This window comes from Strongylocentrotus purpuratus, unplaced genomic scaffold (genome assembly GCF_000002235.5).
Source record: "Strongylocentrotus purpuratus isolate Spur 01 unplaced genomic scaffold, Spur_5.0 spur5_scaffold_9, whole genome shotgun sequence".
NCBI lineage: Eukaryota > Metazoa > Echinodermata > Echinoidea > Camarodonta > Strongylocentrotidae > Strongylocentrotus > Strongylocentrotus purpuratus.
In genome coordinates, this window is record NW_022145615.1 from 11,324,027 (window position 1) to 11,344,075 (window position 20,049).

General features: G+C 39.3%; 1 protein-coding gene across 1 annotated transcript in view; it reads right to left on the reverse strand.

Annotated features, from left to right (window-relative positions):
• LOC755081 (deleted in malignant brain tumors 1 protein-like) overlaps nt 1–4,584 on the reverse strand; it is a 56,494-nt gene extending 51,910 nt beyond the window's left edge. The window contains exon 1 of the mRNA XM_030977105.1: nt 4,430–4,584. Coding sequence (XP_030832965.1) covers nt 4,430–4,526 — 97 coding nt within the window. The 5' untranslated portion in view covers nt 4,527–4,584. The remainder of the gene's footprint in view (nt 1–4,429) is intronic.
• Nucleotides 4,585–20,049: the final 15,465 nt, after the last annotated feature.

The window sequence follows — 20,049 nt, forward strand, 5'->3', positions numbered from 1 at the left end:
TTGGGTAAAAATTACCCAATGTTGTGTCAAAAAGGGAACATGGTTGTCGTTGGATAACATTTTACCTTTTACATTGGGTCAAATATATTGCACATCAGTTGGGTAGAACATTAAAAATTTGCTGGGTAAATTTTTACCCAACCACCCCTGGGTCAAATTTTACCCAACAAACATGCATGTTCCCTTTTTACCCTCGTAAAGTGTAAAATTTTACCCAATATTGGGTATCTTTTTTTTAGAGTGTAGTCACATAGGAGCGCATAATCTGAAAGAAAAACATATTGCCAAGAAAATAAAGTAAATATGCTTAACGAAACTGTTTCATGACCTATTTGACATATTCAAATGGCAAAGTACGTACGAAGTACGAATTGTCCCTCATCGCTCGTGCACGACCTATCCACCGTGACAACGGTGCCATGTAAACGAAGAGGGCGTGTCTCTCTATAATTTGGTTGTTGTGGCCCTTAACTTAAACGAACGGTTTGAGTTGAGTCGTGCAAGCGCGTAGCCAGGATTTTATTTGAGTGGGGCGGTAATGAGCACGCGAAGCGCACTCGAAGCGCCCAGCGCACTCCCTAGGGGGGTGGGTGCAGGGAGGGGGAGTTTCCCCCCTCCCTCGCGAAGCGCGGAAGCTTTGAAAGAAGACGATTCGTTGTCCCTTTCTCGACTCGCAATCCTTGTCTGAATTCAGTCCGCCCTTCCTGCGCATAACGCGAAAGCTTTGACCTATTATTAGACAAAGAAGATTAATCGTTGTACCTTTCTCGACTCTTAATCCTTTTTTTGTATTCAGTCCTCCTCCCGCGCGAAGCGCGAAAGCTTTGACGTTTTATTAATTTATTAGAGAAAGAAGACGATTCGATGTACCGTTCTCGACTCTTAATCCTTATCTGAATTCAGTTTCTTCCCCTCTCTCTCCCGCGCAAAAGTTTGAAGTTTCATTAAATTATTAGAGAAAGAAGACGACTCAAAGTACCGTTCTCGACTTCTTAATCCTTGTCTGATTTCTGTTCCCTCCCCTCCCCCCCTCTCGCGCGAAGAATTGACGTTTCATTAAATTATTAGAGAAATAAGACGACTCAAAGTACCGTTCTCGACTTCTTAATCCTTGTCTGATTTCTGTTCCCTCCCCCCCCCCCCCTATCGCGCGAAGCTTTGACATTTCTTTAAATTATTAGAGAAAGAAGACGATTCGTTGTACCTTTCTCGACTCTTAATCCTTATCTGAATTCAGCCCCCCCCCCCCCCCCTCCCCCTCCCTCCTCATGCGCGAAGCACGGAAGCTTAGACGTATTATTAGACAAAGAAGACGATTATTTGTACCTTTTCCGACTCTTAATCCTTAATCTGAACTCAGTTTCCCCCTTTCCGCGCGATTCCTTTTCCCTTTTTCTACGTCATCTTACTTTTTTTCTTCTCTTTCTCTCTCTCTTTTTTTTTTGGCCGGCGTTTTTTTTTTTTTGGGGGGGGGGGCGACCGCCCCCACCGCCCCCCTCCCTGGCTACGCTCCTGGAATAAGATGAAGATGAAGAAGAAGAAGAAGAAGAAGAAGAAGAAGAAGAAGAAGAAGAGAAGAAGAAGGAAAGAAGAAGAAGAAGAAGAAGAAGAAGAAGAAGAAGAAGAAAAAGATGAAGATGAAGATGAAGATGAAGAAGAAGAAGAAGAAGAAGAAGAAGGGAAACAAAGAAGAAGAAGAAGAAGAAGAAGAAGAAGAAGAAGAAGAAGAAGAAGAAGAAGAAAAAGAAGAAGAAGAAGAAGAAGAAGATGAAGATGATGATGAAGAAGAAGAAGAAGAAGAAGAAGAAGAAGAAGAAGGGAAACAAAGAAGAAAGAGAACAAGTAGAAAAGGGAGAACTATGTTCATCACGAATATAATTGTCGCCTCTTTGCTTTTTAAATCAATTTCATTCAACATTTTTATGATTTTAAGGAAAACAAAAGACCTGTCTTAGTGACAAGAACTAAAGGACATTGACATCGTTTAGCCTCAGAAAGAAGACGATTCGTTGTACCTTTCTCGACTCTTAATCCTTATCTGAATTCAGTCCCCCCCCCCCCCCCCCCCTCCCTCCTGCGCGAAGCGCGGAAGCTTTGACGTATTATTAGACAGAGAAGACGATTAGTTATACCTTTTCCGACTCTTAATCCTTAATTTGAACTCAGTTTCCCCCTTTCTGCGCGATTCCTTTTCTCTTTTTCTACGTCCTCTTCCTTTTTTCTTCTCTTTCTCTCTCTTTTTTTTTTTGTCCGGCGTTTTTTTTTTTTTTTTTTTTTTTATGGGGGGGGGGGGGCGACCGCCCCCACCTCCCCCCCCCTCTGGCTACTCTCCTGGAGTCGTGTTATGATGATATATGAATGCGTTCATAATTAAGCACCTTCTTGCCTTCAGGTATTTCAATCAATCCTAATGACGTACATGAGCATCATACAAGGCAAATAGACAGAGGATGTTTACGTAACCCAGGAATAACAAAGTTCTGTTTGTTTACAGCAATGCTTGCATTTCCATACTTTTATTAAACTATTCGTTTTCACTGGTTGTCTACCGTAACAACAAAGAATGCGAAATACGTCATGCATGGCTGATCGTCAACGTGACAGAGTGTGTTGTTTGTTTTTACGGCAGGCAGCCAGTAAAACGTATTCGTTTGATAACATTATGGAAATGCAAGCATTACTTTAAACAAACAGAACTTTGTTAGTTCTGACTCATTCTTCCTGATTGATGTTTCATATGAAATGGCAGAAAATGAACATTTTAGACATTTGATTTTCTCTTTGAAATTCAGATACCGTCCGCCTAATGACTTTTTGATACCTTTTCTTCAAATTGTTTTGAATCACTCATGCGTGAAATATGCATCATATGAGTTGCATCGAATGAAGATAAAGATATAAGCGTAACAAATATGTGTCATTTATTAATTATAATTGTGATTAAGTTATGATAAAACATCGATAATTCTCGGTTTCGTTTTTTCAGGGACGCATTGTACACTGTTGGTCATAAAAGTGGAAAAAATCCTCTATGTGGGCATGCCTTGACCCATAATGCATTGCCCCACAGATGAATTGTATATGTTGGGGACCGGGGGGAAATGCAATGAATTATTGAAAATCTATTGCATTTTCGTTCTTTTTTTGTATTTGTGGGGGCGGCGACGTACCTTAGCCCCCGCTGCGTACAGTCATGATTCAGTGGCTAAGCAATGGCCACGTTACTGTGAGCCCCCAGGATAAAAACCGTGTCGATATGCTTTATTAGTGCCCTTTTATGAGGCATTATTCCTCATCACTGTCAGTTATGATTTAAGGACGTAGGTCCCCTAGTAGATTAGCTTAGTAGCATACACATGCTTTAGCAGTCACGCAAAACAAACACTCACAAATTATTATTTAATAGAATCTGAGAATGTAAACTATTATCTAGATCTAGTAGGAATAAATCATTGTTAAAATCTTTCCATAAATCGGGGTAAAAAGAAATTATTCCACCATTATGACCAACAGCGTATATATCCATGAAAGACATATACAGTGACTGATGACTCTGCATATACATGTATGAATGTATTTCTACACAGAGTCTCACATTATACACGGATGAGTTGAGCACCATTAAAAACATATTTCCTGTATTTACACAAGCTACATATCGGGTCACTGCTATTTATATCAATGTCGTAATACATGGTAATGAGCTTTTCATATTTGTTAAAGGGGAACTAACCCCAAAGAATAAGTGTAGATATTCTGTAAAAAGAGATTAATTCCTGCCGTTTGATGTAAATTAAATCTTACGAACGTGTACAAGAGATATATGAATGTAGATTTCTTGGCCTGATGTTATGCCTTTTAGCATGACATGGACGCAGCCATTTTCTTGAACATGTGACGTACCAGTTGGAGTTATACATGTATCATGCACCAAGCTTCAGTTGAAAAGACTTTTTAATTCAATTAAAAAAACTTTAATTTTCAATGAGTAAAAATTATAGACGAGAAGGTAAAAATTACTCTTTGAAAAGCTTTGGACTATCAATACATGGAGCATATATTACAATAATAATGATGATAATGATAATGGAAAGGAGCAGAATAAGAAGAGGAAACAAGGAACTAAAAATAATGTATATATATATATATATATATACATAATGTATTTTGTATTTAGTAAATTATTTTTTAAGCGATTAAATATAAGGCCTACCGCTTCTATACCAAAAGGAAATTAACATCATAAGCCTTCATACAGAAGTGGTTTAGCTGATTTGAATCCATTTTTGTTTGGGTATACCACTCGTACGAGAACTCATGTAGTACATTGTAATGGGCTTGTAGATTAAAACATATTCACCCTCTGAATATATTAAAAATGAGTATAAAATAAAAATAGGAACAAAATCTAACTAGAATTTACACTTACGGCATCGTACGTAATTTGGCCAGAACACAACGAAGGCGCTGAATATTATCCACAGTCTCATACGACGAACAAGCTTCCTATCAGTATTTGACGCCATTTTTCAAGCACTAAGAATGACGTTGGTCTTCACAACGGTTTGTATATATGTATTCTCCTAGAGAGAAATTGACCTTAGTCTGGTGCACTAGATGATTCATGAGTGCGTGCACACAACACTAATATTGGGAGTGTGGAAAAGAGGGAGAAGGAGAGAGAGAGAGAGAGATGGAGAGAGAGAGAGAGAGAGAGAGAGAGAGAGATGAACAAAGACAATTTAGGGCGGCATTGTATTTGCTTTTACTGCATAATACCATTCAACCAAAACTGTATAGATCAATCACATGAAAGAGAAAACGCAGATACAATGCCAATATAATATTGGTAAAGGCGGGTTACCATAGCAGCCCAATCCTCTTTGTAATGCACTAAGCAGCTTCAGTGTGCTATACACATTTCTGATTGAATCAAATTCTTACGGCATTATTACCCACATGTGAAATGTTCTCGTGTCTAATATTTTGGTAGATTAAGATAAAGGTGAGTTCTGGTTAAACAAAAGAAAATGAATTCTCACAGAATCAAACGAAACTTACACTGAATGTTCAAGATTACAAATAAATGTCATTTGCCAAACAATTTTGATAGAAAATGTATACTGGCTGAGTAATGAGCATAGTACCCCCCCCCCCCCCCCGACACCATTTGTGTAGTCCCATATACATCTTTCTGTGTACACTCTTTGTTACTTTAACGAGACTGGGCCAAATTTATTATGATTTTGATGACTCCAGAACTTTGAAGTACACACCAATACTTATATGCTCCATGATCAACTTTTTATGATCCATTCCACACCTTTTCTTTCACAATGCATTCGGATGACCAGAACTCACTTTTATCTTTAAAGGGCAATCTGAACCTGTGAATGACTTGCTAGTAAAGCTAAGACAAACAGATTGGTGATATCTGATCAACATAACAAGCTAGGAATATTTATGTTAAAATTAACTTTGGGATGAGTTCTCGATCGGGTTGTCATCTGATCACATGTCATGGAGCCGTATGTTGATATAAGTACCTAGTCACATCGACGGAATGTTATCAATAATGATGATAATAGTAATGATGGTATGTTGATATAAATACACTGTCGCTCATAAAGTTGGAATATTTTAGTTTTACCCCAATTCATGGAATTATTTTAAAAATTATTTAAAAATAATAGTATACATTCTCATATTTCATTGAATAATAATTTGCCAATGTGTGTTTTGCGGGACTGCTAAAGCATGTGTATGCTACTATGCGTATTAACTAGGTGACCTACGCCCTCAAGTCATAAATGACAGTAATGAGGATTAATGCCCCACAAAAGGGCACTAATATAGCACATCGACACGGTTTTGATCCTGGGGCCTCACAGTTACGAGGCCATTGTTTTGTCACTGAACCATGACTGTACGCAGCAGTGGCTAGGGTAGGATAGGGGGCGGTTTCCATAAATTTAAAACAAGAAAAAGAAAAGGCAATAAATTTTCAATAATTTATTGCATTTTACCCCGGTCCCCAACATAAAAAAAAATCCTCTGGACGGCCATGCATTATGGCTCAAGGCATGGGCACACAGAAGATTTGTTTATGTTGGGAACCGGGGTAAAATGCAATAAATTATTGAAAATGTATACGTACATGTACATAGGCCAGGGATGTTGAATACAACAGTGCGACCTATGATCTGTCTATGTTTACCAAAGCCAGTACCATTGAGAGTACAAGCTCGTTGTTGCTCAAGCTTGTGGCAGAATTCCTGGAAAAGTCACATTATTCATATTTTTAGGCTTCCTGGATTAAGATTAGCAACATTATTACATATTGCACATATATGCTAATTAGATTATTATGCTAATTCGGCTAATTATACTACATCTGCATGCAATATCTTCTCATTTAAAAAAATAAAATTTTGTGCCTCTAATGAGGTGTTTATTTACATTCAAACATCAAAATAAAGTTGTGAGAACAAAAACAATTGACGCACAATGTTATCAATAAAATCACATATTTTTTTTCTCAACTATACAATATTTTCATCTAAAGTGTATGGCACGCCTTTAGGGAAACAAATAAATATATGCGACACTTTCAAAAAATATATTTCACTCAAATGTATATATTCGACACTTTCAGAAAATATTTGACAAGTTTTATTTGACAAGAATTTTATTCGACATCAATTTCATTCGACACATTGTTCGTCAAAAATTATATTTGTCAACAAATTTATTCGACAAAAATTTTATTCGACACAAATTTCATTCGACCAAAATTTTATTCGACACAAATTTTATTCGACCAAAATTTCATTCGACAAAAATTTCATTCGACAAAAATTTTATTCGACACAAATTTCATTCGACAAAAATTTCATTCGAAACAAATTTCATTCGACACAAATTTTATTCGACACAAATTTCATTCGACAAAAATTTTGTTCGACCAAAATTTCATTCGACAAAAATTTCATTCGACACAAATTTTATTCGACACAAATTTTATTCAACCAGAATAACCTGTACCGTGCACACCCGCGCAACAGGCGCGTTTACGATACGAAGACTATAGATCCACGTCGCGGCCTATAGCCTCTGGTCAATGAACAGTGGGTTTGGACTGTTTGAGGGTGATGAGAGATGAGAAGAGGGAGGGCAAAGTCATGTAGCCTGGATGGTTAGGGGCTTGTTGGGGGGGGGGGGCGTTAAGGGGGTACAAATTAGTGTCTATTACCTACTTTGTTCATTTTTTCATTTACTATAGATTGTTTTAGGGTGATACAAATGAAGGTGTGGGCATAATGATGTAGTCACCCCGGGTAAAGAGCTAGTGGATGGGGGGGGGGTGGGGTGGAGGTGGGGAGGTACGTGGAAACGTAGTAGGTAATATACACTCCTTTATATTCCAATAGCGCCACCCCACCACCACCACTATCCCCTATCCATTCAATTCCAGTCTACACCACTATGCCCTCCCTCTTCTCATCATCATCATGCAAACAATCCTACCCACTGTTAATAATTAATAAAGTAGGTAATATACTCATACATATACTGTATACATACTCTTTTGAAAGCAGGCCATTGAACTTCAATGCAATTCAATGTATTTCTCCTGCACAAATGCCAAACATAGGTCAAATACATACATGCAATAAAACGGCTCCACGTTATGCTTGAAATAGAAACAAATCAGCAAAGGTAGAAAGGGTAGTCGGACTACCCCCCCCCCCCAATAATAATAACAAATTATACAATCAAAGGTAAATATCAAGTCAAATGATGAGGTGGTACCAATAACGAGAAAGAAGAGGGAGAAAATATCAAAGACGGGGGGGGGGGGGGGGGAGTGCTTCCGTGAATGTTTAAAAAAAATTAATGATGGCCTTACTTGAGTATCAGGAATAACCTTAACTTAGCCTCAATGAATACAATGAAGGACAATTTATATCAGGTGGAACATGACTCCATAACATATAGGCCAATTGAAGGCTTTCCGTTTTTGTAAGAAAGTCTAAAGCCCCAGTCCCATATAAAGCCGGACCAGCACGGACGAGCACGGACCACTCTGGACCATCCCGGACCATGGTCTGGGGTGATCCGGGATGGTCCGGGATGTTTTGTTCAAAAAAGTGTGATGCTTTAAAAGCTACAGTCCCATACATGGGTGTCGATCCGTAACTGATACCTATTCATCAGGGGGGATGATCTATTCATTCATCCCCCCCTGATGAATAGGTATTACGTAAGTATCGACACCCATGGTCCCATATACGTCCCGGACCGTCCCGGACCATCCCGGACCCCATCCGGGGTGATCCGGGATTCGGTCCGTGTTGACACCGTGTTGGCACCGGGGTGGTCCTGGATGGTCCTGGATGGTCCTGGGCGGTCAATAACTCACTCCCAGACTGCCACGGATCAACACGGACCGCCCCGGCGCCACTACGGATGACCCCGGACCCAGCACGGTGGCTACACGGATCACCCCGGATCAAACTATTGTCCCGGACCGTCCCGGACCACCCCGGCAGTTTTTGACCGTCAAAAACATCCGGGGTCGACTCCCGGACCGCCCAGGACCATCCAGGACCGTCCAGGACCATCCAGGACCATCCAGGACCACCCCGGTGCCAACACGGTGTCAACACGGACCGAATCCCGGATCACCCCGGATGGGGTCCGGGATGGTCCGGGACGGTCCGGGACGTATATGGGACTGTAGCTTTAGCTATACAGCCCCAGTCCCATATAAAGCCGGACCAGCACGGACGAGCACGGACCACTCCGGACCATCCCGGACCATGGTCTGGGGTGATCCGGGATGGTCCGGGATGTTTTGTTAAAAAAAGTGTGATGCTTTAAAAGCTACAGTCCCATATACGTCCCGGACCGTCCCGGACCATCCCGGACCCCATCCGGGGTGATCCGGGATTCGGTCCGTGTTGACACCGTGTTGGCACCGGGGTGGTCCTGGATGGTCCTGGGCGGTCAATAACTCACTCCCGGACTGCCACGGATCAACACGGACCGCCCCGGCGCCACTACGGATGACCCCGGACCCAGCACGGTGGCTACACGGATCACCCCGGATCAAACTTTTGTCCCGGACCGTCCCGGACCACCCCGGCAGTTTTTGACCGTCAAAAACATCCGGGGTCGACTCCCGGACCGCCCAGGACCATCCAGGACCATCCAGGACCATCCAGGACCATCCAGGACCACCCCGGTGCCAACACGGTGTCAACACGGACCGAATCCCGGATCACCCCGGATGGGGTCCGGGATGGTCCGGGACGGTCCGGGACGTATATGGGACTGTAGCTTTACATTTCTTGCCATAGAAGAGTTTTGTATAAAAAGGTCATCATATACAGGTGGCAAGTTGTTATGTTTGTACTGGAACATGAATTGACCGAGCTGCATTAACATTAAAAATATTCATCCGTTTTAATAGGGGTGCAGTATGTGCACAACCCCCCCTCCCCCCACAACAGTAGGTCTGTAGATTCAATAACCAGTGTGTCACTTTAACACCCGCACGTGCGTCTTATATACACATGTGCATGTAGAGCTGTTGACTGTATAGTTAGGAACTGGAAATAATAAAAACATTTCTTTTTTAAACATCACTTTATTGTCCAAACTTGCACAACAAAGGAGAAGATATAAAAGCCCTGGACAATTCCATTTTACTGGAAAATGCAGGGCATTAAAAGTACATACAGTGTATAATGTTATATAACATCAACAAAGCAAAAGTATAGGATAAATTGATGGCCTGTCTGAGCCAGCTAGCCCAGCTACATGTAGCTATGTAGCTGCGCTGCATGCTTAGACTACCTACATGCCGGTGCGTGAGTCCGACCAGAGGCTATAGGCCTTCCTAGTCTTCGTACCGTAAATGCGCCTGTTGTGTAGTTTGCAGGCACAAACCCTGGTCAGTCTTAAGAGTGTCTGCACTATAAGACTACCATAGGCCATGTACTATAGCTGCTCCTGACACACCCAGTAGGTAGCTGGGCTAGGCTTCTCTCAAGGCACAATTATTTTTTAATAAAGTGTTAAATTAGGGTCTGTGCTTGCAGACTACCTGTTGCGCGCGCGTGTACTACTGCACGGTTCAGGTGGTTGTGTGAAGTATCGCATGTATTCTGGTTGAATAAAATTTGTGTCGAATAAAATTTGTGTCGAATGAATTTTAGAGACGAATACTTTTTCGTGGCATGCATTATGTATGGAACGCCGAATAGCTCCTTTGTTGAATACATCTTTTTCATTGAATACCTTTATTGTCGAATAAAAAGTAAAATAATTCCTTGGAATAATATTTTTGTAGAACAAAACAAAATGTGCCAAATAAGATTTTGTCGAATGAAATTTTGTCGAATAAGATTTGTGTCGAATAAAATTTTTGTCGAATGAAATTTTTGTCGAATGAAATTTTTGTCTAATGAAATTTTGTCGAATAAAATTTGTGTCGAATAAAATTTTTGTCGAATGAAATTTGTGTCGAATGAAATTTTTGTCGAATGAAATTTTGTCGAATAAAATTTGTGTCGAATAAATTTGTTGAGAAATACAATTTTTGACGAACAATGTGTCGAATGAAATTGATGTCGAATAAAATTCTTGTCAAATAAAACTTGTCAAATATTTTCTGAAAGTGTCGAATATATACATTTGAGTGAAATATATTTTTTGAAAGTGTCGCATATATTTATTTGTTTCCCTAAAGGCGTGCCATAAAAGTGCTTGTAACAGTTTCTTTGGCAATCTCTGGTCTGGCTTTTTAAGCCCCTGATTTACAACAATTCTGTTTTTTATTTCTCTTTCAAATACGTATCTTAGTTGAAAACGGTTTTCATTAAATCCATATTTATTCCGGTTGACTAACATTTTGTATATACACCAGAATGCGATCGTTGTTACAACGTCTATCTCGCTATCAATATTAATCTTAAGTAAACAGGATATATCCATGACAAAATCAATATTAAAAGTGTACTTTACAACATGTTTGATATAATCAAAGAAATTCTTATTCTGTTCACATTCGATAAACACATGCACTATGTCCTCTATGACATGGCACTTGGGACAGTATCTGTCGTCTGCTAATCTCCATTTGTAAATATTGTTTTTAACAGGTAGTATGTTGTACAGCAATTTAAAGTTGAACTCCCTTAAGCGATGTTCCCTTGTATATGTTAAATTCCTTTTGAACACGGAAGACCAGTCAATATTTCTTTGTAGTATATTTTCCCAAAAGAGACAGCACCTGTTGTTGTTGAATGTATGTTTAAAATATATCAGGTTGTAGAGAAACGTTTGCAGCTCACGTCACTGATAGGTAAAGACACTCTTCCAAATTTAAAATAAGGAATTTCAAGAGGGTGGTTATAATATACTGGTTCAGTTTCTTTCTTGGTAAGATCACTGAACAATATCTTTGGAATAGGTTTCTTCAATTTAGTATAATCGAATAAGAGATTTTGCTTGCTTTTTTTGTCTCAAGGCGTACTGACAGATCTTTAATAGACAAAAAATGTTTTTCTTCAAAGAGGTCTTTTAGATAAATTATTCCACAACCAAACCAATCTGCGTAAAACAAAGACTTCGTATTGAATTCAATATCCTTGTTATGCCATACTATTTTCCTATGAAAAAAGGTATCTTGTACGGAATAATTTTCAATACAAGTAAAACCTTTCACATAATTCCAGGCTTGTAATATTTCTAGATAGAAATCAGGGAGTTGCAATTTCTGGACATCGAATAATTTATGGTCATAGTTACAGTTTAACAGAAGATTTACACCACCGAGCAAATTAAACTAGTAATTACACATATCTTTCCATGGACCTTTACTGTCATCCAATAATCTACCAAGCCATCTTAAACGAAAACTCAGTATCTGTTTCTCAGTATTAACCATACGTAATCCCCCTTGGCTATAATCTTGAGTAACGATGGATCTTTTTACCTTGTCAATTTTGGATTTCCAAATAAAATTGAAAACTAATTTATTCAATTTCTGCAGACACTTTGGTGGAATCGTGTCTACCATCATTAAATGAACTATTATACTTAAAGCCAGTGATTTAACAACAATGATTCTTCCAAATATTGTAAGGTTTCTGCTTCTCCAGTTATCCAGGAGTTTCTGTAGTTTGGTCAATTTATTTTCCCAACTCAATTTTGTAGCATAATATAAGTCTGCAGATATAAAATACCCTAAGTACTGTACAGGTTCTGTTGACCAACAAAGATCAAGGTCGGAGAGAGACCACCTTCTCTTGACATCTCCAATCCAGAAAAGAACAGTTTTATCTTTATTTAATTTCGGGCCTGCGACTTTTCCAAATAAATCCAATTCATCTAATATATTCTCTAGAGAATTTCTATTTTTAACAAAGAATAATATATCGTCAGCATATTGTAAAAGTTTAAGCGTAGAGTGGCACCCTTTAAAATCAAATTTCTGAATGATATTATTTTTCCTAACTCTATTAGCCATGAATTCAGGTGCCAAAATGAACAGTAATGTTGAAATGGGGCAGCCTTGACGAATCCCTCTCTTGACTGGGAACGTCTCTGATATCCCTCCATTAACAATGACTCAACTTGAAATGTCTGTTTAAAGAACATCGACCCACTTTCGAAACGACGGACCAAAGTTCAATTTCTCTAAACAGTTATTTACAAAAAGTATGTCAATAACATCGAATGCTTTAGTGAAATCTACCATCATAATTGCTCCAGTTACATTTTTCTTCAACATATATGCAATAATAGGCAATTTTCGCAAACTCATTGCGGAATTAGAATCTGCGGTTCGTGTGCAAAATCGAGAAGTTACTATAGTAACAGTTGGATGACCGCTGAGGCCCTGAAATCTAGAACGAGTTTTGGCCAAATCTACGGGCGTTCGCAATGACGCCCCAAGAGAATCAAGTGCCTCGATACAAACTATTTCATTCACCTGATAATAATAATAGTATTTAAATAGACAGAATCCAATCTGCATACATTAGTTGTTGCCACACTGAATACATGCAGTTTGCATTCTGGCTATTGCGACTCCTAGACAGGTGAATGAAATAATTTGTATTGAGAAACTTCACAAAGACGTATGTTAATTTGATTACATTACGAAAATGGCCTATTCCCTTCCACGCAATACAGTGCAGACGGGAATACACGACTAGCACAACTTGTCTCGACCAAGCCACAAAACGGCTTTTTATCGAAATTTTGGTCGGCGCAATTTTTCAAATGTCAACCCCCCCCCCCCCCCTTCATCATTAGACGACGAAATTCTCATCACCATCTTTGGTACAAGCTCGCTGATTGGCTGTTTATTCATTTGGGGCGTCATTGAGAACGCCCGTAGATTTGCCCAAAACCCGTTCTGGATTTCAGTACCTCAGCGATCACCCTGCTGTTACTATGGTAGCTTCTCGATTTTGCACACGCACCGCAGATTCTCTGTCCGCAATGAGCTTGCGAAATAGCCCTAATGTTTGTCGAACTGGCAACAACTAATGTATGCAGTTTGGATTCTGTCTATCGAAATACTATTATCCTTATCAGGTGAATGAAATATTTTGTATCGAGGCACTTCACAAAGACGTATGAATTAAATTTGGTTGCATTACGAAAATTGCCTAACGCCGGGCATTGCAAATGCAATACCCCCGTAGAGATACGTACGCATTCACCGGAAAGCGAAACCACGTATTGTATCGAGGGTGGTCTGTGTGCGACGGCCGTAAACCTGAGTGCTCTACGTCCGCGAAGGTCTGTCCGTTGCTGAGCGAAAACTCGCTATTGTCCTTTGTTAAACGAACATTGAGTGATTTCAAGTTGGGTGTTAGTGTTAGTGTTAGCGTTAAGAGCAGTCAAGAGCTCTTAAATCGAGCGAAAAATTTGCTGATGAAATTTTTGTTTTGTAATATTCTTTATTGTATTCACTCAATAAATAATATTAATTCATACAAATTGTAATATATAACATATTGAAACCAATTACAGAGCACAAAATACAGTAATCTCAATTATATTGAATGAATTAATATTGTTATAACCCCCCCCCCTCTATATTTTGTTCTGTGTTACTAGTATCCCTATTACATATTATAATTTATAACATATTGGAACAAAGTACAGACTACAATCAACTTAGTTATATCGAATGAATAAAGTTTGTTAAATCCCCTACCCCCGTTAAAAACAAAACCAACAACAACAAACACAAAACAAAAAAACAAAAAAACAAAAAAAAGAAAAAAAACAAAAAAAACAAAAACAAAAAAAAACAAAAAACAAAAAAACAAAAAACAAAAAACGATACAAGAAGACGTGGGCAGTCTATGGCAGTCGAGACCGGTCAATCACACACAGCTGTGAACCGGGCAGGCCCCCCCTTTCCTCATCCCTTGCATTTTCTTGCATATTATCCATGTTTACCTTGAGATGTTCCCATTTTTTATAGTGGAGCGTCAACGTATTTCGTTCAGTAGCACTCTTTCTTTCTTCCCGTTTACTTTTGAAATTAAGAGCCCGATACCGATATCAAAATCGATAGCTTAACACCAGCTGTGACGTCACCACATACTTGATTTCACGACGATGATTTAAAAATAGTACATAAAAACTAAAGATATCATGAAAAGTACCGAATAAATATAGACCTATTTTTCTGGTCTTATAAAATAACTCATGTTACACAAAAGAATACATGAATTACCTGTTTCACATATTTTTATTTGATCGTCAGACAATAAATTGGCGTCGTTCGTGCGATGACTGTTGTGCGGTACAACACTAACACCGAAGTGGAAATCAACATTGCTTAATCCCTAGGGGCTAGTCTTAGTGCATAGGACATTTGTACGTAAAATATTAACACCAGCCACAAAGGTCGATTCAGCAGACGACAAATTTGCAAAATCGATAACACTAGCTACCGGAAGTTGACGATATTCAGAGGTCAAAGCCTTAACACCAGCTGATTTCCATTTCGGTGTTTAGGCTGGTGTTAGTGTTTATTAAACACTAACACCAGCCTTAAACACCCAGCCTGAAATCACTCATTGTGTGCCGCTAGACGACCTTTAATATACCCGGTTTGGTTAGGGTTAATAATATGCTTAATAACCTTTTGTAACCTACGTGATAAAACAGCTGCTATGATTTTGTAGTCACAGTTCAAAGGTGTTATAGGCCTCCAATTTTTCAGGCTTATACCCCATTCACAGTGGCCTCAAACACCGCGACAGCAGCGGGACTGTCCCGCTGCTGTCGCGGTGTTGTCTTCAGTGTGAAGGCTCGGACCCGTTATAAACTATCGCGGGATAACACCGCCTAGCGATAACGCCGACACAAACTATCGCTAGGGACGCCTAGCTACAGCAGCGGGACAGTCCCGCTGCTGTCGCGGTGTTTACTCAGTGTGAAGGCTCTCCGCTATAACACCGCGACAAACACGTGTGATTTGTTTACTTACCTATCACTGACCTCTTTTCTACAGCAATGGGGAACATAAAGTGAAATAGAAATAAAGTAACCAGTGGATTCAAATTGATTTTATTATTATGTAGGTATTATAATTATCCAAATAAAAATATTTCACACTTCAAAAAATTAAAATATTCTGACTGGAAGCAATAAAAATGCTAGTTTTTTAAAAAGTAATATGATCGAGGATACAAAAAGCAACTTGACATGTTTACCGCGCAATTTCAAGCAAGTATTTCTGGTCATATCGGGGTCACTCGCGGGTCATGAGCCATGCATACACGTGTTTGTTACGGAGGTAATAAAAATCACCCGCTGCAGCGTGAATGGGTACATGATATTTATCCCGCTGCTGCAGCGGGATAACTTTTCTACTGTGAATGCATTTGTAGCGGTGTTATGGCGGTGTCGCCGCTCCGCTACAACGCCGCTACAAATTTCAAAACCACTGTGAATGAAGACGATCTCCTTTCTTATACAATAGTGTAATGAGTCCTTTCCTTTGAGTATTTGACATAGCTTCGTTAACATAACACTCATTCAAGGCACCCACAAGAATGTGATTTAGGTCAACCCAAAACACCTGATAAAATTCTTCAGGGATTCCATCGGAACCGGGTGCTTTATTTTTCTGCATAGAGAAAATTGCTTGTTTACATTCTGCAATTTTTAACAGACCTTCACATGAGTTTTTATCATTACTATTAAGAAGTGGTATATTTTGTGAGTGAACATAATTTTTAATAAGATCATAATCTAAGTTCTCATTTGTATATAACGCACTATAAAATTTCACTGTTTCTTTTAAAATGTCATTTTTTTTGTTTAGTACTCTTTTCCCATTTATTGAAGATAAATGGGTTATTTCCTTTCGAGAAGCGTTCCTTTTTTCCAAGCTAAGGAAATACTTTGTACTTCTTTCTCCTTCCTCCATCCATTTCACTCTAGCCCTTACGCCTGCACCTTTACATTCAAATTTATAAATTCTTTCTAATTCTACTTTTATTGATACATAGTTCTTTTTTATTTCAGTATCATTCTTATTTACATCAATCTGTTTTTCGAGAGTCTCTAACTTTTCCTGTAATATTTCTGTTCTGTTCTTCTTCTTAACCATTTTCTTTTTACAAAATTTCTGTGTAAACTCACGTATGATTATTTTCAACAATTCTCACATTTCAGAGGGAGAATTGTTTTTTTCTTGAACCATATTTTCGATATTACGCACACTATTTAAATATTTCTCATCACTCAAAATACTGGTGTTCATTTTCAAATATCCTGGACCAGTCCTATTTTCTTTTATTCTAATTCTGAGGGATATTACATTATGATCGGCACGTATTGCCGGTCTAATATCTGCTTTAATTACCTTAACCTGAACGTTTTTGTTTACAAGCCAATAGTCTAGTCTTGATGCTAATTTTAGAGAAGAATTTCGCCATGTAAATTGTCTACTGAGTGGGTTTGTTCTTCTCCAAATATCACACAAGGAATATCGTTTTAACAATTTACAAAGGTTTCGTGGCTTTTTATAAAATTTACTTCTCGTACCTTGAACATCATAATGCACATTTACTACACAGTTCCAATCACCACCAAATATTAGATTAGAATCAATTTCTTTTACATCGCTTGTAAGAAGAGTGTGTTGTAAGTTCTTAAAAAATCCTTCCCTAAATGTTGTATGTGTGGGTGCATACACATTGACAAGAGTATAGATCACTGTATCAACATTGACTTTTAGAAGCAACATTCTACCATCCTTTTGCTTAACATGAACAGTATCTACATTAAATGTCTGATCAAAAAGGATGGCAACTCCCGACGAATGATTAGACCCATGAGAGAAGTAACATGATCCGCGCCTTTCATTCTTAACAGTGTTTTCTATATCTGATGTCCAATAAGTTTCTTGGATGAAAATTACATTAGCTTTTTGACATTTAAACCATTGAAATACTTGACTTCTTTTGTCTTTGTTTCTAAGCCCGCGGGCATTTAAACTAATAACGTGACAGACTGACATTTTATGGAATAGGGTGATAGTGGGTTACAAAACAAAAACAACTCAAGACATGACATTCATTTCTTCTTAGATTTTGTTTTCGTACTTCGCTGTTTCCTTTTCTGACTGTTAGTGCTTCCTGATCTTAGACGATGCCTGACAATTTCAGGTGACTCTGCTGATATATCAGAGTACTGCAATTCATTGATGTTGCGTCGAACTCGCACCGCTGTGTCACTGTGAGAAGCTCCATGTGTGATTTCTGGTGATGGAAGCGTCTCGTTGCTAGGTTTATTGAAGGGTACTTGATGAATTGATGAATCTTGTTGCAAAATGCGTGTAGTGGCTGCGAGTCGCTTAATCTTCGCTTGCGAATCATTGCTGCATGAAAGCCGATCTCGAGTACGAGTATGCTTCGAAGGTTCGCTCTCGTCGTCTCCGTCGTTGGTAGAATCATCGCTCGATGTATGCGAGTCGGAGAGGCCAAGGACAGCGCTTTCTGTTGCAGCTTGGCGTTGTTGCTGTAGAAATTGCGTAATCGTACTTTCAGCCTTTTCACACACAGCTAAAATTCATCGTATCTAGTGATGATTAGAATCATCGTAAAATTTTAAACATGTTTATAGACAAAATTTCCCAGTGTGAACATCGTTTATACGATGTTGGGATAGATACGAAGTCGCGATCCATACGCCCCTAAAAGTAGGCTGCAGATACGAAGTTCGTATCTAGAGAGCTTGACATTTTGTGTGTGAAAAGGAAATTCTTGTTTAAACGTGTTTAAACTGGGTGGAGCGTGCGCTTTGATTGACATGACATGACCTTCAATGCGCAATGGCACTACTGCGCATTTTACGAGCAGTAGTTAATCACGAAACAATTAACGATCGCACCGAAATTTCTGTGTGTGAAAGGCTCGTGATTAGTTTAAACACGTTCGAAACACGTTTATACTAGTCATGTTTATAGAATTTTAGCTGTGTGTGAAAAGGCTGCCTAAAAGCAGGCTGCAGATACGAAGTTCGTATCTAGAGAGCTTGACATTTTGTGTGTGAAAGGAAATTCTTGTTTAAACGTGTTTAAACTGGATGGAGCGTGCGCTTTGATTGACATGACATGACCTTCAATGCGCAATGGCACTACTGCGCATTTTACGAGCAGTAGTTAATCACGAACAATTAACGATCGCACCGAAATTTCTGTGTGTGAAAGGCTCGTGATTAGTTTAAACACGTTCGAAACACGTTTATACTAGTCATGTTTATAGAATTTTAGCTGTGTGTGAAAAGGCTGCCTAAAAGCAGGCTGCAGATACGAAGTTCGTATCTAGAGAGCTTGACATTTTGTGTGTGAAAGGAAATTCTTGTTTAAACGTGTTTAAACTGGATGGAGCGTGCGCTTTGATTGACATGACATGACCTTCAATGCGCAATGGCACTACTGCGCATTTTACGAGCAGTAGTTAATCACGAACAATTAACGATCGAACCGAAATTTCTGTGTGTGAAAGGCTCGTGATTAGTTTAAACACGTTCGAAACACGTTTATACTAGTCATGTTTATAGAATTTTAGCTGTGTGTGAAAAGGCTGTTTGTTGTGCACCAGCAGAAGACTCGCGTGGTTTGGTGGGGGTCGTTGCTACGGAGATGGCTTCTGAGATGACTTCGGCTCGATCATTGTGGCATTCGGCAGAGGCGTCGCGTGGAGGACTAGGCGTGCTGGGGTGAGAGTTGGGGTCACTCATCGTTGCCGTGTAGTCTCTCTGATAGTGCCGAGGTCTGCCGCAAGAGCGACATATCACTTCACTCTTACAGGTGGAACGATGATGCCCTTTGATTAGGCAATTGGAACATACCGTGCTCAGGTCGTTGGGCAGTTTATCGGCGTGAAACACTCTACCTTTGAATGAGCCGAAGGAGACAAACCTTGGTAGGGGTTGGGCTGGTTTTTCGATCAACAACACCCTGTCCCCTGTAAGGCACTCTGTGAGTCTACCGTCGACCCTTAGACGCTGAAGTATTATCTTTCCAGACACCTTAAGCTTCCTAGATTCAAATTCATTCAGGATGTTCACATCATGAACTGACAAGGATATGTCCTTAATCAAAACTCTGGTTAAGTTTTCATTGTTAGCTGGGAGGAATGGGTTTAAGTCAAACACATTGACGCAGGAGTTGCGAATATTGAGGCCGCTAGTAATGAGGTTTAGCCTACTTGTACGGTCTGAAATATATAGCCTACATAGGCCTCCGATTTTCTGAATACCTTGAACTTTCGTAGCGGAGATTGAATTCACTACAGCTTTATACATTTCCTGACTTGTTACAAAGTTATCTTTCGAAAGAGGTACTTCTCGATCTTTAATGAAGACAGGCTTACCTCCGGCTGCGGTGCGTTCATTAGCGTCACGGTGTTGTTCCAGCGTGCCCGATCTGGCGACGCTAGCGAATGAACATTGTGCAAGGCCCTTGCTGGTCGCCATTTTGACTATCTGCACTGA